Below are 21,802 nucleotides of genomic sequence, written 5' to 3' on the forward strand. Positions count from 1 at the left end.
CGGTTCGCGCGCTCTGATTGGCTGAGCGAAGGAAGAGGCCTCTTCCCCCCGCCGCCCGCGAGCTTGGGGATGGAGTCCCGGAGCGGCTCTAGCTCGGAAGCAGAACCCCTGTGGCGACAGGTGAGAGGTCGGGGTCCCGGGACAAGGTGGCGCGAAGTCCGAGGCCGAGACCCAGGACGACCCTGGACCGGGCTCCCGGCTTCTCTGGCTTAGTTTCCCCAACTCTGAGAATCCGTCCTGACGAGCCTGCAACCTGGAATCTGACAGACCGGATTTGGAGTTTCGGACAAGCGATAGGCCCCCCCCACTCCGAGCCTGAGTTTCCCCCGCTAAGAAACAGGAATCACTGTAGTATATACTTAGCGCATAGTGCGGTTCTGGTCTCACGCTATTGAGGTAAACCCTTAAATGGATGGTAGTTTTGCATTATTTATAAAAATCTAAAACGCGCACACGTACGCCCAACAAGTCACTTTCTAGGACTCTCTTGTAGAGAGCCTGACTTAAGTGTGCAAAAAAAAAAAAAGTATAACAGCTGTTTTCTGCACCCTGTTTGTAATTGTGAAACGTTAGAAACAGCCTAAATGTCCAGGAAAAGGTTCCTTCCGGTTCATGATTTCATTTAAATTTCTATCTTTAATAGTAGTAATAATAAAAGCTGGAACCAAGAACAGAGCCATTAATAAGTAACTATGAGTATTTGAGTGATTATGGTGTGCCAGACCATAAGTGTTTCCCTTGCATTATTTAATTTAATCTTCTCAAAACCCATTGAGATAAGTACAGTTATTGTCCCCGTGTAACTTTTTTTTTTTTTTTTTTTGCGGTACGCGGGCCTCTCACCGCTGTGGCCTCTCCCGTTGCGGAGCACAGGCTCCGGACGCGCAGGCTCAGCGGCCATTGCCCACGGGCCCAGCCGCTCCGCGGCATGTGGGATCCTCCCGGACTGGGGCACGAACCCGCGTCCCCTGCATCGGCAGGCAGACTCTCAACCACTGTGCCACCAGGAAAGCCCCCCAGTGTAACTTTTGAGGTTCATAGCTATTTGAGTGAGTTAGCTAAGATGATATCACTGGGGAGTGGAAGAGCTGGATTTGAACCCAGATCTATTTGATGTGTCTAGCTGACTGCTACCCTGCACTGCTTTTTTGGGCACATAACAAATGCTGATGGTAGCTGCCTTTTTTATTATAATGGTGAGCTTGAACTAGGCATTTTCTAAGTTCTGGGGACCTTCCATCCTCTTTCTGGCTTTCCTTTTCAGGACTCCCAGGAGCCATGTTGTCAGAAGTCCTGCTAGTGTCTGCTCCAGGGAAAGTCATCCTTCATGGAGAGCATGCCGTGGTCCATGGCAAGGTACAAGGCCCCCTGAGCCTCTGAGAATTAGGAACTGCTTCTCCCTGATGCTAACCTTAAAAGAAGCTGAAAGGAAGCCTTGAGGCATAGCTTGGGAGTACATCAGAGAGGAGGTCAGTTTCTCCCCAGCTGGGCAAAGAAAAGACAGGTCTTAGGCCCTCTGAAGGGCTTCTCTGGCCCACCCAGTAAGAGAGCAAAAAGGTGACATGGAAAGCCCCGTGGGTGGAATGAGGCCACTTAGGAAGTGAGCTTCGGTGGAGAAGAGAAGAGTTTTAAGGACTAAACTCTGGGGAAAACGAGTAGGATTCTGCAAAGGAGCCTGAGACATGCATTGTCTCATTTACCTCTTACAACTACCCTCTGATGTTAAACTTTTATTATCCTATTTTGCAGACGTGGAAGCTGGGACTTAGGAGGGGATTGGTAACTTGATCAAGGTCCCGTACACCTCGGTAGAGCTAGGAGTGAACCTAAGTCTGCTTGAACCCAAAGCCATGCTTTTTCCACTCTTTCAAGCTGTCGTTTTTCATATTTTTAACTTATATTTATCTTTGAAAGCATGGTGATTATGGGGAAGCCATTCCTTGGTGTTGAGAACGTGTGAAGTTTTACGTGGGGAGGGCAAATATAAGTAGGTATTAACTCCTGATTGACTGGTAGTGGCTGTGCCTAGGCGCGTGGGAGAGGGTGCCAAGGTTGATTAGCAGTGTCTGCCAAGGGCATAGGTGAGAGTAGCCTGTGTGCTTGTATTTGCCCTCTCTTCTCGGCTCATTGACAAGGGCCCCTTTTTCCTAAGACAGGAGCCATGCTTGTTGCCAACCACGCTCAGGCTAACTGCTTGTGCCCTTCATTCTATAGGTAGCACTGGCTGTGGCCTTGAACTTGAGAACATTCCTCCGGCTTCAGCCCCACAGCAATGGGAAAGTGGGCCTCAACTTACCCAACATTGGCATCCAGCGGGTCTGGGATGTGGCCAAGCTTCAGATGCTGGACACCAGCTTTCTGAGTAAGTGCAGGGAGCAGGAACCAGGTGCGGGAAGAGCCTGGGCCCCGAAGAGAAGGGGAAGGAGGACAGCTGGGCTGTCAGCCCAGGCTGTCCCCAAGGGACCAAAAGCCAGCCACTCTGGGGGTGTTTTCTCTCCTGTCCCCACAAAAATAGCTTCACTTATTTATCAATATTTTTTAAATTTAAAAGCATAAAGTGATGCACTGGGTCTATGTGAACCGTTGGGACAGGTCATCAGGGCCTACTGTTGAGTGAAAAAACACAAGATGCAAAACAGCACATATAGATTAAGTAACAGTGGGTATGTAAATGCAGAGAAGAGGCCTGGGAAGATATATATCCACTGACAATGGTGATTAGTTATGTCTTGGAGGGTCCTTCGGTCAGGGAGTGGACAAAGGGAACCTCCCTTCTACAATGTTGTTTTAACAAAGAGAATGTTTTGGTGTTTTGTGTGATTGAAGATCGTTAAAAATAAAAGTAACTTATGTTACTGGAAAATACGGTCAATGCTGAGAGATGTTGCCAGGAAAAAATATCCCCAATTATCACTGCCTCCCAGTCCACCCCCCGCAAGACAACGCTAAGCATTTTGGTGTTCATCCTTCTGGGTAATTTCCTGTAGACTAGTAGTTTGATTGATTGAGATCGGGAGAGAGCTTGTTTTTTACACAAAATTGGATCAAGCCACATAAACTTTTTTTTTCTTTTCTCTTTCTTTTTCCTTCTTTTTGTTTCTTTCTTTTTCTGTTTTCTTTTTCTTCTATTTTTTTTTCCGTATAAACTTCTTAGAAGCGTGTGGGATTTTTGCCTTCTTCGAGATATTGGGGCTCTCTTCCCATGCCAATAAATAAAGGCCTCCGTGCTCATTTTTGCTAGTGTTGGGACTGTTTTGTCCACTCCTGAGCAGACACAGTTCGTTCATCAGCGGAGTGGCTGTCTGCAGCAAAGCTGCGGTGTGTTTTTCGCTCTCAGTGCCTCCTGTCTGGGCTGACACCTCATCCTTTGGAACAGTGTCTCCCAGCCAGGATGGGGCAAGTGAGACTCCTCCAGGGGCCTTTCTTTTTTAAAAAATAATTAATTAATTAATTATATTTGGCTACGTTGGGTCTTCGTTGCTGTGCGCGGGCTTTCTCTAGTTGCGGCGAGCGGGGGCTGCTCCTGATTGCGGCGCGCGGGCTTCTCGTTGCGGTGGCTTCTCTTGTTGCGGAGCACGGGCTCTAGGCACTCTGGCTTCAGTAGTTGTGGCTTGCGGGCTCTAGAGCGCAGGCTCAGTAGTTGTGGTACACGGGCTTAGTTGCTCCGCGGCATGTGGGATCCTCCCAGACCAGGGCTCGAACCCGTGTCCCCTGCGTTGGCAGGTGGATTCTTAACCACTGTGCCACCAGGGAAGCTCTAGGAGCCTTTTCCAGACGGTTCCCTGTACCCCATGAGAATCAGTCCACAGCTAGTCACTCAGCCACTCCCAAACCCTGCAGGGAGATGAAGGAAGAGTTGAAAACCCACAATTTCAAGCAAGCCTCAGTTCTGCCTTGAGATCCCCGGGGGAGGTTTTTGTTGTTGTTGTTTTAACAGTACAGATGGCTTCCTGGCCCTGCCCCTCTCCTATTGAGAATCGGTGGTGGTGGTAGGTGACCCGGCGTGTGTATTTGGGTGATTGCAGGGACAGCCTCAATTCAGAGTCACTACTTTGGAGCAACCTGGCCCTTGCTCTCCGTGCTACCCCAGGCCACTCAGCCTGGCCGGAAACGTTCCGTGAGAACTGGCTGCTACTTTTGTATGTCAGTAGCACGGATTGAGCAGCCAGGTATAGTGGCACACGTCTCAGACCACCTGTCTGAGACTCCCTGTGTGAGCCTGGGAGGGTCACTTACCTCTCTGAGGCCCTGTGAGCAGAGTCATGATGCCTGGGAGGGTTGCTATGATGATCCCACAGGGTGGGAGGTGGGTGGAGGCTGTGATATGGAGTGTAGTCGTTCGCGAGGGCTCGTTAGGCTACTTCTCCAAGGAGACAAAGGGGATCTGAACTTTTTGGTGTCAAGTTTTCTACTAGGTTGCCAGGGTCTGCCACATTTTTCTTCCAGTGTTTTTTGTTCCCTCCTAATAGTCCTAAACATAGTGAACATTTGGGCATTTATGTGTCCTGGTTTTATGTGTGTGTCCTGTTCTCACTGATTATGTTTTGGGAGAGGGAAATAATACTGCCTTTGGTTTTGATTTAGTACCGTGGAGTGCAGTCCTAGGCCTTTGATTGTGTGTGCGTGTGTGTGTGTGCTTGTGTGTATTTGAAAACTACTAGCAATTAAGCCCTTACTGTATGCCAGGAGCAGTGCTAAGGATACCCTGTACCTTATTTAAACAACCCTGGGAGGATGTACTGCTGTTATCTCTGTTTACCAAGGAGGGAAACTGAGGTGCAAATAGATTAAGTCACCTACTCAAGGTCACAGTAACTGGCACAATCAGGGCCCAAACCCAAGTCTGCCTGCCTCCCAAGCCTGCAGTCCCCTGACACCCTCAGCTGTGGTGCTGGACCCTGAGTCCATGTCCATCCAGATGCTGACTCCCGTGATTGCTCGGCCTTTCGTATTCTGGTGTCTATAAAAGCCCCGAGGCCCTCTCACCCATCCGCTTGCACTTGTTTGCCCATGTGACAGAGCAAGGTGACGTCACAGCACTCACCCCGGAGCAAATGGAGAAGCTGAAGGAGGTGGCGGGCTTCCCCGAGGACTGTGCCGACCACGAGCACCTGGCTGTGCTGTCCTTCCTTTACTTGTACCTGTCCATCTGCCAGAGTCAGAGGTGTGTGTGCGGTCGGGGCAGGGAGTCCGGGTGCAGCCTGCCCCGGAAACTGAGCCAGGGTGGTGGTAGTTTTGGCTGCTGGACGATGCACAGGCTCCTTCCCAGGCTCTGAATAACAGCAGCTGTCCTCGCCGCGTGCCAGGAGCCGTGCTAGACCCTACATGTATGGTCTGCTTTCAGGTCTGCTTTCAGTATTCATGGCAACCCCACGAGAAGGACACTCTCCTCATTTTGCACAGGGAGAAACTGGGACCAAGAGAGATAGAGACATTCAGGGCCACACAGCTACTTAGTAAGTGGTGAGAGCTGGGAAATCAACTTAGTTCCCTTCAGTGTCGGCGCCTGCCTTTTTAACCCCACACTGCCTCCTCTGGCCTCTTCGATTCAACCAAAGCCAGATTCCATTCTCAGATCCACAGTGTATCTTCTTCAAGCCATGCCCAGAGAGGCACCCTTGTTCCACATCCCACAGGCTCCAGGGGAACTCCGTGATTAGCAGAGTGAAGCCTGTGTTATGATAAGATCTGGGTTGTCTCCTCTCTCGGGAAAGCCGGCTCCTAGAGGGGGACATTCCTGCTGAGGTGGTATCACATGGTGACAGAGGGCACGGGCTGAGGGTCAGACGGTGTTGGTTCACACCCCAGCGCGACAATTTACTAGCTTTTGTGAGGTTCTTACCCTTCCTGAGCCTCAGTTTCCTCATCTGTAAGATGGGGGTGGTAATAGCACCTACCTCGTAGGGTTCCTGTGAAGTTAAATGAGTTCATTTACTTAAAGTGTTTGATTCAGAGCCTGGCACGTAGCTTGATAAATGTTAGCTATTATCATTATCACCTTCCTCAGAAAAACTATCAGAGGATTAGAAACATTATACATGAAATGGGCCTAGCACTGTAACTGGCACACAGTGCGGTGGTCCAGAACCTGAAGGGAAAGCCTCAGGGCGCAGCCCTTCACTCGTGCAGCAGACGCTGGCTAAGCGGCCACTGGGCCCGGGCGCTGCGCTGCAGACGCATTCAATCGCGTCTTGACACTTGCAGTCCAATGCTGGGGTTTTCACCTTGAGAGGGGCGTGTCCCTTTCTGGGGTGAGGGCGGGGGACACATTCCAGAATCTGATGTGGGTGGGGTGGGCATGTGCAGTTTGAAAAGGCAGATTCAGTCTTATAATGTTATATTTGGAAAACGGGAAGAGTGCTTAATGGAAATGATAGAACCTGACGTCTGACGGTTCCTGCTGAGGGGAAGTAGAGGTAAGGCGCAGCGATTGGGAACTCTCTGCTGATCCAGAGCAGGCCTGTGTTACACGCGGCTGGGAAACGCTGTCCGGCAGGAGAGGCATCCCATGAACACAGTATCAGCGCCCAGGGGGATCATTTGAGGACGGTCTTGCAGGATGGGTAGGAATTCCCCTGGGGGAAAAAGGGGTGCAGAGCTGTCCTGGGCAGAGGGACCAGCCTATGCTGAGGGCAGGGCATTGAAAGAGCCTTGCTTGTGTGGGGAGCAGGAAGGAGTTTACAGGAATGGTCGGTCGGTGGATCGCGAGGCACTTTTAGGAAGAGCTCTGGTTGGACAACAACATAGTGACTTAAACGACCCTCTCCCTATTTTCAAGTTGTCTGATTCGCCATGAGTTCCTGCCATCCAACAGGGGTGCCTTTGGGGTTGGGAGATCTCCCCGAGGTCAGAAAACTGGTCCAGACAATTAAGAGTCAGGCCCTGCCCGTGTCCAGTTCAGGGTCTGGGCCGCCAGTTCAGCGCTGGCCCCTCACAGCCCTTCAGGAGAGTCACGCTCTGCTGCCTGCTGTGTTTCAGAGCCCTGCCCAGCCTGGACATTGCCGTGTGGTCGGAGCTGCCCACCGGGGCCGGCCTCGGCTCCAGTGCCGCCTACTCCGTGTGTTTGGCGGCTGCCCTCCTGACTGCGTGCAAGGAGATCCCAAACCCACTGAAGGATGGCGAGGCCGCCAGCAGGTAATCAGGCCCTTGCCTCGCTCCCTGTCCTTCCTGGGCTCTGCACCCTGCACCAAGAGGAGAGAGGTGTCCCTTGGCCACGTTACAGCTGAGGACACTGGGGGACAGGGCGGCCACACAGCTAGTGATGGCAGAGCTAGATCTGGACCCAGCGGTCTGAATCCAGAGCCTGAGCTCTTTGCCCCCAACCTGCCACCCCTCCTTGCCTCCTTTGGGTTCAGGTGCCCGTGATTTGGTAGAAAGAGACTGAGCCCAGATGTAGAGGGCAATGGATCAGAGGAGCCATCGGGCCGCCCCTGCCATCGACTCGCTGAGGGACCTTGGCCAGCCTGCTGCCCCCCCACCCCACCCTGGGAGCCTCACTCAGTGAGGCTGTAAATGTCGATACGGATACCCGGCGGGTGTTGCCAGCTGGTACCAAATGGTTATGAAAAGCAGTGTAACGTGCTGAGAAATAAACATAGGAGTGTCCGTCAGGTCAGGGTGTCTCCCCTCCCGCGGGTCCTCGACCCGCAAGGTCGCAGCGTCTCCTCCGCGGCTTATTGTAAGTCACTGAGGCTTGTCCAGACAGGGCTGCCGGTGGACTGTTTCTGTTACTTGGGGAAACTTGAGAAACCGGCCCTAGCGCAGACAATGCAGTTTGCCCTGGGAGTTGGGGATGAGGCCCCAGCATCCAGCCTGGCAGCTTCTTGGTGACACCTGCCCTGGGCCCTCATGGCTCCGGGGAGCCCTCCCGCTGGGGGACCTTATGTACCAGCCATGTCCGGGGAGCCCTCCCGCTGGGGGGCCTTATGTACCAGCCATGTGGGCCCAGCTGTGCTGTCAGGGGCTCTGCTGGCTAAGCCCGGAGGTCGCTTTGGTCCCGGTGGCCACAGCAGGTGTGTGGGACTGTTGATGTGATTCCCGGTCCAAATTCCCCAGGGCTGCTCCGAAGGGCGTGTGCTGGAGAGAGGCTGGGGCGGGGCTGGGGGGGAGGGGCCCGCGGAGGTGGCCGTGGGAAGCATTCGGCAGGTAATGAGCCCGTAATGATTGCACCTGCGGGGGATGTGAGGCAGCTATTCTCCGGAATGGTTTTCAGGAATCTCAGGTTTGCCGGTTAACTGGCTTCTCTCTGGGGCTCCATTTCCTCATCTGAAAGTGAGGGGCAGCACCTATGATCCCTTGGGTGGGGGGAGCTTCCAGTCTTGACATGTGCTGATCCCGAGATAAGATGGTGACTCAGGAAGGAGGCTTCAAGACAGCCGCTCATTACTGTGTGCTGATCACTGCTTCTAGCCCAGAGCAGTGAAGGCCGTGTTGCCCTGGGTGTCCCAAATAGACACCTGCCCACAGGCCTGCCAACTGGCTCTGCCTTTCAGAGGATATGGGTGGTTTTGTGTGCGTGCGTGCATGTACACGCCTGTGGGTGAGCCAGTGTCCAATGTGCACGGGGGTGTGGTCTTTCTCGTGCTGCTTCCTTCCACCCAGTTCTCCCACCTCCCCTGAAGACCCATCATTCCTTCTCAGAAGCTGTGAAGAGAGCAGACCCACCCGCCCTGCCCCCCAGCATTTCCCAGTCGGAAGGAAGGCTCGAGTTTGCAGAGTGGGCCAGGCCCTGGGCTATGTTCAGCTACCCCTTCCCCACCTTGCTGGCTTGCTCGCTCACTTTTCGGTCCTGGAAAGGGCCAGTTCTTGTCCAGTTCCAGGAGTAACACGGGCTACACAGCCTCGGGCTGGACTGCTCTCCCGCTATGTCTTGCCTCACTGACCCACCTTGTCCCTCAGCCCCTCCATTCAGAACAGGGTGTGCCCCGTCCAGCCGGCATCGCACTTCCCAGAGGCTGTAGTTAAGTTCTGGTGGCTTCCTGACATCTGCTGTGTATTAGACTCCAAGCTGCAAGCAGTTAAGGACCACGTCTGTGTGGGCTTAGTCACAGGTACATAGTAGATGCTCAATAAATATTGGACAAGTGAGTGAGTCTCGTCAGCACCAAAAAGGTCAGTAGTTAACGAGCTCAGGCAGTGAGTGGTACTGTGATCTGAATCTCGGTGTCCTCTGCTGTAAGAAAGGGGATGGTAATTGTACTTTCCCTTTTGAGTTATTGTGATTGTGAGCATTACAGATGGTCCATTAGAGAAAGCCTTTAGCGGAGTGCTTGGCCCTGGGTAATCAGTAGCTTTGAGCAGTGTTAACTCACTATGAGTCATAGCCTCACAACCACCGTGTGAGTCTCAGGTCCCTAAAATCCTCATCTGACAGATGAGGAAAGAGACTCAGAGGGGGTGATTGACTTGCCCAAGGCTCCACAGCAAAGGAGTGGGTGGACCAGGCTTGGAGTGACTCCAGGTGCTGTGATCCCAGGTGGCCTCTTTTTCCAGAGCACATACTCTCCCCTGGGCATTTTACAAAGCACCTGTGTGTTTTTCCATCCCACAAAATCCTCTGTGAGGTAGACATTTTTATCCCTATTTCCCAGATGAGAACACTGAGGGTCGGAGGTGACGCAGTTGCTCAGGGACGCCCAGTGAGTCAGCGGCGGGATGGGGTTCACCCCAGCTCCCTGCTTGATTCCCAGCTCAGCTACACAAGCCCCAGTGGCTTCTGCCGTTTCACGGGGCAGGGACTCGACAGAAAGGAAACGAGCTGAGAGAGAAGGTGGGGCAGTGGGGCTGAGCACTCGCCCTCGTTCGATACTCACATGTTTTGGGTCTGTTCACTTAAACCGTCATTGAGTCCGCATCCCTTCTGGGGAGGCACTGTGGCCACGGGCTGGGGAGGGATCCAGAGATGACCCACATTCCACACCCCTGCGCTGAGCCTGTGAGGAGGGAGGAGTTACCATCCTACAGAGAAGAGTGAGGCTCAGAGAGGGCAGGCAAGGGGCCCAGGGTCACTCAGCTCGTAAGAGGCAAAAAGCAGGATCCCGTGAACTCAAAGCCTTGGCTCTTTTCGCTGTAGCAGGCGAAAAGGCATGCTTTAGGGCGTGCTCTTTAGCCGGAGAGGTTCAGAATTGTTTATTTTTCTCTTCTTTCTGAGTTCGGGGGCCCAAGCCCCTTTGCCTTTTGGTCTCCAGCAAGCCCAGCCTGTGACCCCTGCCCTCTGCTTCCCTCGGTGACCCCCAGCCCCCTCTTCACCACCATGGACAGTAAAGACAAATCTCTGTGTCTCCTTCAGGTGGACTGAGGAGAGCTTGGAACTAATTAACAAGTGGGCCTTCCAGGGGGAGAGGGTGATTCATGGGAACCCCTCCGGAGTGGACAACGCCGTCAGCACCTGGGGTAGGTGCTGCCTCGGGTCTGTGTTCTTTATTTTTAGTCCTTTAGAAATTCTTATGACAAGCGTAGCTGCCCAGGCTCTGTGGGTTTGGGGTGAGCAGCATCAGTGGATTCTGAGGAAGATGGTATTTTCCTGGTGGGAGGGGAACGGGGGACGTCTCAGGGCCTCACATGTCCTGGATCCAAATCTTGGGAGGTGGGCCAGGGCCTGGGAAGCTACGGTTTCAGTGGGACCCCCAGCCCCAGGGGTCCAGATGGTGAAGCTGTGGAACCATTGCTGTGGGGTCTGCAGACCACACCAGCTGGGCTCCCCTCCGGTGAGAACGCCTGCTGTAGTCCCACCTCCACCCCATCGCCGTGCAGCCCATCGGAGGGAAGCTGGATGCCTGCATGTAAGGGAGGGACCCCAAGTCCTGGGTGCAGAGCGCCTTCGCGCCCTCCTGGGCCTTTGCTGCCTGAAGCTGAGGTGCCTAGTTATGGGGTTGAGTCTAGTTACGGTGACACTCTACCCCTACCCCAAACCCAGCCCCTTTCCCAAGAGGCACAGGTACGGAGCTTTTCCTACGACTCTGACCCACTCTTTCTTCTCTTTAGGAGGAGCGCTCCGATACCAGCAAGGGAAGATTTCATCCTTAAATAGGTAATTCTGGGGGAGCCGCAGCTTCCGCGTCTGGCAGGGAAGGGGGGAGCCCCATTTCTTTGGGAAGGAGTGAGGGGCATGTGCCCCTGGGCATCCCCTCCCCTGTGTGGTCCCACAGGGCGTGGGCCGCGAGGAAGCCTGCTCTTTCCTCTCCACTTTAGCTGTTTTTTTTTTGGCTGCGCTGCATGGCTTGTGGGATCTTAGTTCCCTGACCAGGGAGGATTGAACCGTGGCCCACAGCAGCGAGAGTGCAGAGTCCTAACCACCGGACCGCCAGAGAATTCCCCACTTTACCTCTTAAATTGCCGAGAGATCAGAGGGGGAGGTCATGCGAGGCTGCGCCATTCCACTTCCAGGAAGTGGCTGTTTCCCCAGACCTTCATTCAGTTACCTGTTCATCCGTTCAGTTACCTGTTCATCCGTCCATTTGTTCAGTAGACAAGAAGTGATACCTTCCTGTGTTCCAGATGACACTGCATTAGGGCCTAGGGATATAAAGATGAATCTCGGACATAGTTCTGGGCGGTTAGGGACACACATACACACACAAGCCACCAGAAGACAATGTGGGAGTTGCTATAGTGACGGCATGGGAGTCCGAGTGGACGGGGCATTTAGCAACTTTCAGCTTGTTTTATATTTCCTTCCGCCTTCCCGCCGGAAGCCTTGGAATTACAGACATGCGTATTAAATTCCAACACCCTTTGTTCTGTTTGCACTCAGTGTGGAAACGTCAGCGGCAGGAGTGAAGCTCATGGCCAGCAGGAGCAGATGCCTCCTGGCTCTTCCCTGAGCCCTCCATCAAGTTGTGGGGGGGCAGTGGTTGTCCCAGGGTGCTCTGCCGCCTCAGGGCACCTTTCCACACTCTGAGGGTCCCAGGGCTCCCTGTCACCTTCTGCAGCCAGGGTGGTCTTCTTGGCAGCTGGACAGCAGGTCCTGGCCCTCTGCCTCTGCCAGCTGGGCCGCTCCATTTGAGGCTCAGTGACCTGGCAGGCCATGGTGCGGACTCCTGCCTGCACCTCTGGCATCTCCCCACCCCTGCTCTGTCAGCTTCTGGGAGCCAAGCCTGCCTTTCTGAGGCCCCACATCAGCGTTTCTTTAGCCTCAGCACTGCGGACATTTGGGGCTGGAGAATTCCTTGCAGTGGGGGTGGTCCTGTGCAGCGTGGGATGTTTAGTAGCATCCCTGGGCTCTGCCCACCGGATACCCATAGCACCTCCCCTGTCTCCCAGTGTGACAATCAAAGATAGCTCCAGACATTGCCACCTGTCCCCTGGAGGGCAAGAGCCTCTGGGTGACAGCCACTGCTCCACACAAAGGAGGGAGCGGAACCATTTAGGAGCTCGGAACAGCTTCCTCCGGCTGCTTGTGGAAGCGATGGCAGGGCGGCCTTGTGCCCAGGTGGCAGCTGGCCCTGCCAGGTGGACCGAATCCACGTGCAGTGAGAGCAGGAGCGAAGGCGGGATGCAGAGGTCTGTGGGCCCGTGCCTGCCCTCAGCCCACGGGCTTTTGGAGGAGGCAGTCATGGCTGTGATCCTCGGCACACAGGTGTCCTCGGGGTTCTGAAGCCACTGGGGATGACAGTCATAGGCAGGCTGCAGACCTGGGGAGTCCTTCTCAGGGCAGGGGCAGGTCATTCACTCTGTTCCCTGTGAGCCTGTTGTATCCTAAGCCCTGAACTGGGCCCTGGGGACAGAAGATCAATGCAGATGTGGCCAGGCACATGCATGGCCTCTGGGGGGAATTAAGAGCTGAGCGCTGGAGGGTTTCCCAGGCATGCGGAGGCGTGGGGAGAGGCCCCAAGGTGTGCACAGTGACCGGTGGTGGTGGCGGGGTGGTGGCAGATTCTCTGGGGTCCACAGGCTCAAGTTTGAGCCCAGCTCTGCCATTTGCCTGCTGGGGGCCCTTAGGTGAGTCACTTCTCCTGAGGCCTCTGTCTTCTCATTTACGTAATAGGGATCCTGGGCATGAAATCAGAAACGGTATTTATCAAGTGCTTATTCACTCCTTCCTGACCAAATTCATTCATCCAGTCTACAAATATCTCTGAAAAACTACTGGGTGCTGGGGCCTCAGCAGGGAACCCAAAGTCCCGCCTTCATGGAACTCCCACTTTGTGGGAGGACAGCCCACAGACAGATGTCTCTGTAAGGGCACGGCAGGCCATCCCCACGGCCTTAGGACACATAAAGCAGAGTGAGGGCCGGAAAATGAAGGGGGAAGTTGGGCAGGCTGATCAAGGGAAGCCTCTAACCAGACGGCATTTGAGCAGAGCTGCCGAGGCCGGGGCAGGTCCCTGGAGGAGGAGACGCACGTGCAAAGGCCCTGAGGCAGGAGTGTTCCTGCCGTGCTTAGCAGCAGCCAGGAGGCCAGCGTGGCTGAGTGGAGTGAGCTCCAAGGGAGGGCAGAGATGAGATGAGGCTGAGGACATAGCCAGGCCCAGATCACTTACAGGGCATAGCCCCAAGTGGTGGTCATTGGATGTCATAGTACCCTGAGTTTTGTGGGGCCCGCAGGGCTACCATCAGGCCCGTTTGCAGAGGACTTTTTCTGAGAAAGATGAAGATGTGATACCCAAAGTTCTCCCATCCCAATGGATGGTGACAGAGCGGCTGACCTTTGCTGCTGGTTACAGGGCGCTGCGGCGAGCAGATGGCAGATTCTCTGAGAAGCCAGGAGGCCAGACTCCACATTAATCCCGCCAAAGGCTTAAAGAGGAGCCCTTGCACCCCAGACCACGCCTGGTGCTTCTCAATAAAAAAATAAAATAAAAGCATTGTTTGCGGAGAGGATCAAGATGCGACCTCCCAGAATGCTGCCCTTTTGAGGAATGGCTTGTCTTTAAAGGGAAGAGAAAAGCCAAATAGAATGTTCATCGTTTGTAAAGTTAAAAAAAAGCCAGTCTCCAAGGCTGAGAATCGATATTAATTTCATGGGCTTATGGGCGGTGAGATCAAGCAGGTTTCTGACAGCCTTTTCCAGCCCTGTTGGATTTTACAATCTTGATCTGTGAAAAGAAAAGCGAATAAACGTATCAGGGGCCTGTCGGTCTCCAGCTATCTCTGGCTAGAGCTCATCCAAATTCTCCACGCTCTGTCCCTGGCCTTGGAGCAGTGCTCTGAAAGGCAGGTTGGATTGACAAGAAAGAGTGGCTTAAGTGCCCAAAGACAGCCAACCACAAGGACAATTGGGATTGTGGCTTTAGGAGAGATTAGAAAGCCCAGAGGGCAGATGAGGACGACGGGGTCGTGCTGGAGAGCCGGCTGACCGTGGCCACCCCAGGCCCTCCGTTCTCCCAGCTGGGGGTGACTGACTTCCTCTAACCACACCTAGTATCATACCAGGGCCACCGGTCTGGGCACCGTCGAGGCAGGGCAAGAACTGGCTCAGAGCGCTGGGACCCTGACTCTCCCATAAGGCTGCCCTCCCCTCGCGTTCCTGTGCCCACTGGAGCATCCTTCTTCCCCATGCCCCCTCCATGACCCATCCCTGGTCCTGTGGCTTTTTCTTTTTGAATCTCCAGCACCCTCCTCTCCAGTTCCCTGGGGTGGCCCACAGGACAGAACCTCAGCCCCTTCTTGTACCCTTTGAACTTCTAACTCCATGCATGCCAGGCCCTCCATGTGCATGTTCGCTCGAGGTTGAATGAATGAATGAGTGAGTCACAAGCCAAAGGAAAATGTCCATCCGCTGAAAGGCCAAAGCAGGGAGGCAGCTGTAGGCGGTGGTGGGCACCCCAGGGTGGGCGTCAGGAACGCATGCTCCCTGGACCTGTCTCCAGCCTGCCATTGACGTCGCCTCCCCGGGCCTCTGCTTCCTGCACTGGGTCAGGGTGGGGCGGAGTACAGGCAGGCCCCCAGCCCTGACCCAGCTGCCCTGTCCTGGGCTCACTGTGGACCCTCTTCACCCCACAGGCCGCCAGCTCTGAAGATCCTGCTGACCAACACCAAAGTCCCTCGCAGCACCAAGGCCCTGGTGGCCGGCGTCAGGAGCAGGCTGCTGAAGGTGCCGCTGGCTCCACTCCTGGGCGGGTTCCCGGCAGGGCCACGGCACTCACGTTTGGGTGTCCAAGCCCTCCCTCTGCCTCGTGGGTTAGTGGAGGGGGGTGGGGTGAAGGGGACCTGGGAAGGTGCCGTCTGTGCAAACCCCTGCCGGGAGGCAGAACAGGGATTGTTAGACGTGCTGGCTTTGCAGTGAGAACCCCCGCTTGGGTCAAGCGTGGCTGGACAAGGCGGGGACCAGGCCAGAAGGAGAGGGGGTCTCCTTAGATGGTGGGTGTGGGCCCTGGGGACACCTCCTCCCCCTGCCCTGGTGCTGGAGCAGCTTCCAGTGTCTGCCAGCCCCCAGGCCTCATGGGCCCTCTATCCCTTTCCCTGCAGTTCCCAGAGATCGTGGCCCCCCTTCTGACCTCCATAGACGCCATTTCCCTGGAGTGTGAGCGGTTGCTGGGGGAGATGGCGGCGGCCCCGGCCCCAGAGCACTACCTCGTGCTGGAGGTAAGAGCCCGCCTGCAGGATCGGGGTCCCTCACCCATGGCGCTGTCCCAGGCAGGGGCTCCCCATCTGCGCTCAGAATCCCTGGGAGCTAAAACACAGAGTCCGGGCCTGGGCACCCGTGTGTGCACCCGTGAGCACGCGTGCCTTCTTTTGAAGCCTCTTCCCAGGTGACTCGGAATAATCAAGTGAACACACAGACAGCACTGAGGGCGGTGCCTGGCATGTGCTAAGTACGACGGGCCAGGTTTGGGATCATGCATGTAAGGACACAGTCCTCCATAGGTCCAGGAGCAGTTGCTCCCCTGGCCGCTTCTTTCCCATCATGTTTGCTAAGTGCATCTATTCATGCAGTAACTGTTTGGATCAGACATGGTCTAAAATTCTCTCACTGTCAATACTCCAGCCGCCACGCTGTGCCTAATTCTAGTGTAGAGGTTGAGACTTCACGCTTTGGATTTCCTCAGGCCCAAGTCCGAATCGTGGCCTCACTGGAGTGTCTTAAGAGTGCAGTGAGGCCCTGTGGGTAACACGCGAGCACAATGCCCGACGAGCCACCAGCTCAGCCAGAGGGCCCAGGCTCATTCCCAGACCCGGTCCATCTGGCCCAGTGAATGGACTGCATTAAAAAGCCATCTGGCTTCCCTGCAAGAATCAGAAGATCCGGCAGCCCCAGCTGACATAGCTGTGTGGCAGCGGTCAGCTGGAGGTGCCCAGGGGACCCCCTTGAGAGTGGCCCTGGGGTCTCCATTTCTCCGTAGTCCCCACCACTCCCTAAGTATTACCCACAGCCACTATACTCTTTGCCTGGTGCCTTCCTGTCCCACTGTAGGCATTTGAGTCTGCAGCCCCTGTAATGAGTGGGAACTGCTACTCTCCCAGGTCTCTTCACAAATAATTCCTCACTTAGTCCTACAACAACCTACCTGTGAAGTGGATAAGTTGCCACCCTTTTACAGATATAAAAACCAAGACCTAAAGAGAATGACTTTCTCTGAGGTTTTCCAACTAGTGAGTGGCCCTGAGCTAGGGAGTCACTGACTTACTTGTTTATTCCTTTAGTCAACAATTTTTTTTTGGCCTCGTTGCACAGCTTGCAGGATCTTAGTTCCCCGACCAAGGATTGAACCTGGGCCACGACAGTGAAAGCCTCGAGTCCTAACTGCTGGACCGCCAGGGAATTCCTAACAAATTTATAATGAGTATCTACTACAGGCCCGGTGTAGGGACTCCATCTAATTCATCTCTGGGCTTTTGCCCTCGTTCCCCCAGCCTTTGCCTGCTCATTCTCAATTCCTTTCACGTAGAAAGGAAGGGAACACAGTCCTCCCGAGTAGGAAATTAATAATGATGGAGTGCTGCCTAAAATACACCCTGTTGAGCCCCTGGAGAATGCCTCAGAACAGCACGTCGATTATACATCGTGTATATTTTTGGCTTCGGCAGCCGCTGAGATGTGCAGTTCGCCTCCCGGACACCTCTGCGCTCAAGCCAGCGAGCTGTTCTCCTGTGTCACAGCCTGTCATCTGATCCTTGACAGATTTTGGATCAGAATGTGACAGGTGTCTGGAACCTGCCTTGGCAACGTGACACCTGGTGCTCAGGCGCAGAGAGAGGCCCCCAGAAGTTTTCCCTCCCATCCAGCCCTCGGGGCCGGTGAAAGGCACCCGAGGCTGCCACCGGGCCATCACGCCTGTCTGCTCGTTTGTCAAAAGTACTGGGGTGTGTGAGGCGGGCTGCGGGGGGGAGGCAGACCTGACCCTGCCCGACGGCTCCAGGCAGGAGAACCAGGTGGGCCTCGGCAGACAGCCCTGTGATTGGCAACCCTTATGGCACACAGGCGCTCCCAGGACCCCGGGGCAGAGCTGCATGCTGTCAAGCCGCACACGGCAAGAAGTGGGTGGCAGGAGGGATGCCAAGGGTGCTCTCAGAGGCGGGGTAGATGCACGCTTCGCATCAGGCAGACCCGGCTTCCCGTGCCAGCTCAGTACCTTACTAGCTCAGTGACCTTAGGCAAATCACTTTCTCCTCTGAGCCTCAGTTTTCCCCTTTGAAAAATGGGGATGCTAGTAATGCAACCATAAAAGTACTAACAGCAGCTGACGTTTGCCAAGCACTTACCCCATTCCACACATCATGTGAAAGATACCTCATTCCATCCTCACAGCAATGAGGCAGATACTCTTACAATCCCTGCTTTACAAGGGGGGAAACTGAGGCTCAAAGTGAAAGACCTCTTCCCAAGACACACGACCAAGAAGTGGCAGAGCTGGGACCCAAACCCAGGCCCCTCTGCCTCCAGATCCCACATTTGTAACTTCCCTGCAGACCGGAGCTCATCCTCAGAGCCTCAGCATCTAGCAGGGTGCCAGCAGCATGTTGAAGGGATTTGCCAGACGCGATGGAGTAAATGAAATGTAAATAGGGAACGCCTGGGCAGTGAGGGTTGTTAGCTGTGTTATTTCATCAGCCTGCATCTTGTTTGATCTGCAGGAGGGCAGGAATTTTATTATGCATAATCAAAGAAACCTGAACAAACATTTAGCAATTTCCCCCTCTTGTGACCTTGTTAGAACTACAAACCTGTTCTTATTCTGAAAATTGGTAGCTGAGGGAGCTGTAGGATGGCATATTACTTGAGACTTCTTTTCCTGCAAATGACAGAAATCCATCTCAACTAGACTTTAGCAGAAAAGGAATTTGTTGGCTTATAACTGACATGACCAGAGGGGACAGCTTCAGGCATAGCTGGATCCAGGGGCCAAAGATCTAGTGTGAAATCTCCATCTTCTCTGTAATCTCTGACCATGTGCAGGGAAGATAACTCTGGCGGCCTACCTCTGAAGTCAACCAGTTTTGGCAGCTTCCAAGGAAAGAGGCAGAGTAAACCCTGGGAGGGATCTCATTGGCCTAGCTGGGGTCACAAGCCTGATCAGTCCCCATGGCCGGAGCCTTCTGTGGCCAGGCCTGGGACATGTGCTCACCACCAGCTCCATCCCAGCCCCGTGGGACGTCCTGCAGGAAGGAGAGGTTCTTTTATCAGTGGAGAGGGACAGTGTGCTGGGTAGTCAGAGCCATTTGCGTTCCCAAACCAGCAGCTGTCACGTGGACAGGGCGGGCACAGGACCTCGACCTCAGGCAGGCCAAGCAGGAACAGAGACCTCTCTCCCTCAGGAGCTCATCGACATGAACCAGCACCATCTGAACGCCCTTGGTGTGGGCCATGCCTCGCTGGACCGGCTGTGCCAGGTGACCATGGCCCACGGACTGCACAGCAAGCTCACTGGCGCGGGCGGCGGGGGCTGTGGCATCACGCTTCTCAGGCCAGGTACCCAGGGGATGGGCAGGGTTCCACCTGGGCAGTTCCCTTGGGAGAAAGAAGAGGCCTCTGAACAGTCTCAGCTCTGCTATATGGTCTTGGTCAAGTGAATTAACCTCTCTGGGCCTTTGTTGCCACATTGGTAAAATAAGGATGCTAACAGTCTAGTTTATATAAGATGGTTGCCTAGATTCAAGGAGGAAAAATGCATTTAGAGAGGCTGGTGCCGGGCTTGTTCCCACCACTTCCTTACCTGCCAAGCCTCCCACGAGCTTGAGAAGTAACCAGGACATTGTCACCACCAACCCTACCAGCCTTGCATCCCCTGCTGCCACCTCCTGATGGGGCCACGATGCGGACTGACCTTGCTACAAAAGAAAGGGGTCTCTTTCCTCTTAGTCTCTGGGGAAAGAGCAGGGCCGAGGATGAGGAACGGGCCTATAGCAGCCCCTGTGCTGGGGTGGGAGTCACTGCTCCTTTTGGTTTCCTTTCTCTCCGTCTCCCCTTCTTGGCCGCCTCCTCCTTCCTTTTCTTGTCCTGCTTTTCCCCTTTGCTCTGCTATGAGCCCTCAGTGGCCCACAGAGGCCCCCTCCACCTCAGTGGGACTCCCAGGCCTCAGGGAGTCACCGTGTCCTAACTTCAGGAGACCTTGACTGTGGGGACCTAGTTCAGGCGGCGATGACGATGGCGAGAGAACATTCTTGAGCGTATGTGGTGTACCAGGCGCTGTGCCAGGCTCTCCACCTGCAGTAGCCCATGCCAGCCTCACCGTGACCCTTGAGGGGTAGGTCTCATTATTATCCCCTTTCCCAGATGAGGAGACTGAGGCTCAGAGCGGGGAAGTCATTTGTCTGAGGCCCCACGGCTGAGCCAAGGCCAGGTCCGTGTGACTCGGGATCCACAACCTTCCCGGGGAGGGTGCCAGGCTCGGCATACCAGCAGGAAGACCGGCCCCTGGGCCTGTGCCGTGAGCGGAGACAAACATTCTCCAAGGGAGTGGACGGTTGTCAGGGGTGACCTGCTGCCCTTCCTCCCCACAGATCTGGAGCGGCCGGAGGTGGAGGCCATGAAGCAGGCGCTGACCAGCTGTGGGTTTGACTGCTGGGAAACCAGCATCGGTGCCCCTGGTGTCTCCGTCCACACGGCCGCCTCCCTGGACGCCCCTGTCCGGCAAGCCCTGGATGGCCTCTGAGATGAAACCACCCCGCCACGAAGCCCCTTCCCGATCTTCCTGGGCACTAGAGTTGTCCTCTGTGCCGGCCAGTGGGCACCCAGCTCCTGACGCTGACCGGGAGGCCCCCAGCCCCTCTGTGACGCCCTTCCCACTGGCCATGCCCCCCAGTCCCCAGAGTGAGTCAGGCGGCCCAGAAGCCATGTCTGTGTTCTACAACGTTCTCTGGAGCCGGCGGGCAGTGGGGCCATGTGGAGTCCTCTGAGACTCAAGGGCCTCTTTCCTGTCCTCCCTGCAGCGCCCACAGACCCACAAATTCCCTGGCAGAGCTGCTTGGATCCGAGATGCAGGGGTCTGGTTCCCAGAGCAGCGGGCCTTCTCCCTCCTTCCACCTCTGCTCACCTCCCCCAGGAAGCCTTCCCAGGCTGTTCTCTCCAGCTAGACTGGGTTCCCTCAGGCGGTGTCCGGGTGGTGGTCTTTGCCTTCTACCCTGCAGCCCGAGGGTTGGCCAAAGGCAGGGTTGATGTGCAGTTTCTTCCAGTCTGAACCCAAGGGGTTTGCAGAAAAGATGGCAAAGGGGGAATAAAAAGATCTTGAGTAAACAGTGCTTCACTCGTGTCGGGAAAGAAGAGGGAGGGCCTGGTAGTCTCCAGCTGCCCACACCTTCCTCTCCTGTCCTGTCCCTTCTCCAGCCACTTTCTCAGTGGAAAGAAAGGCTTTGGGTCACTTGGTTGTGTGTCTCGGGGGATGGGGCGGGGTTTGCCCAGATGGCCCTGGCCAGACAGGGACGGATGCCCAGACATCAAGCTCTCAGCCCCTCAGCAGAGCTCCAGCCCACTTTTCCAAAAAGGGGAATTTTAGGCTTCCTTCCTTCTCAAATCGTGAGTACCCACTAATCCGCAGACTTTTTTAAGAAATGGAAACAAACCTGCTGTAGGTCATGGAATATTCCTTTCTTTCTAAAATTGACTGGATTGACTGGGGATGGGAAAGAGACGAGCACTGGTAGCCAGTGCCTGGCACCTGCTGGCCCTGTTGGAATTTTATATTGCAAGTCAAGGCTCTGTGAAATGGCAGAATCCATACAAAAGCTCTGGTAGCTAGCACGTTGCCACCGGAAGCTCTGGAAGCCCTAGGTCTGCAAGAGGCCGGACGAGAAGTTTGGGGGGGCTGGGGCAGGGAGTGCAGGATTTGGTTAAAATGGCTCTGTGCTTCTGCCCTTGACCACTAGGGGGCAGCTGGCTTCTTTCCCAGCATCTTCACGGGGAGGGCGAGTAGGAGCCAGCCTTAGAGCACAGTCTCTCTGCCCCCCACACCAGGGTTCTCTCTCCAGGTTCCGCCTGGGGTCACTGCCAGGAATCTGAGGGCGATAGGAAGAACATCTGCCCCAGCTTAACATGTGAAAATGACCCTAGCATCACTGATGGGGGGTTGCCTGCCTCTGCCCTTCAAAACAAATAATGCATAAAATGATAATACTGAGGGCTTACCATGTGTGGGGCACCGTTCTAAGCACTGTCCCTCAGTCATCGCTTTTCATCTACCCCAATCTTGGAGAATAATTGCCAGTCTCAGTCCCATTTTACAGATCGGGAAACTGAAGCTCAGAGAAGTTGAGTAACTCATCCAAGGCCACACAGCGAATCAGCATCCAAGGCAGGATTCCAACTCAAATGGTCTGGCCCCAGCCCCTGCCCTCAGCCCCTACGTGCTTTCTGCCTGGACACAGGTTTGTTGTGATTCTTGCTGTTTTCCACGCTCGGGCTCCTGATTTCCTCCGGACTCTGAGG

At 54.8% G+C, this 21,802-nt stretch overlaps 1 protein-coding gene across 1 annotated transcript; it reads left to right on the forward strand.

Annotated features, from left to right (window-relative positions):
- The first annotated feature begins 20 nt into the window (after positions 1–20).
- On the forward strand, positions 21–20,614 carry MVK (mevalonate kinase). The gene is given in 12 exon segments (XM_030860608.2): positions 21–120; positions 1,265–1,356; positions 2,215–2,362; positions 5,020–5,164; positions 6,979–7,134; positions 10,289–10,392; positions 10,984–11,029; positions 14,944–15,034; positions 15,409–15,525; positions 18,697–18,850; positions 19,882–19,979; positions 19,981–20,614. Coding segments are annotated over 11 exon segments (1,434 nt in total). The 5' UTR covers positions 21–120; positions 1,265–1,278; the 3' UTR covers positions 20,278–20,614.
- The last annotated feature ends 1,188 nt before the right edge of the window (positions 20,615–21,802 follow it).

This window comes from Globicephala melas, chromosome 13 (genome assembly GCF_963455315.2).
Source record: "Globicephala melas chromosome 13, mGloMel1.2, whole genome shotgun sequence".
Lineage (NCBI taxonomy): Eukaryota > Metazoa > Chordata > Mammalia > Artiodactyla > Delphinidae > Globicephala > Globicephala melas.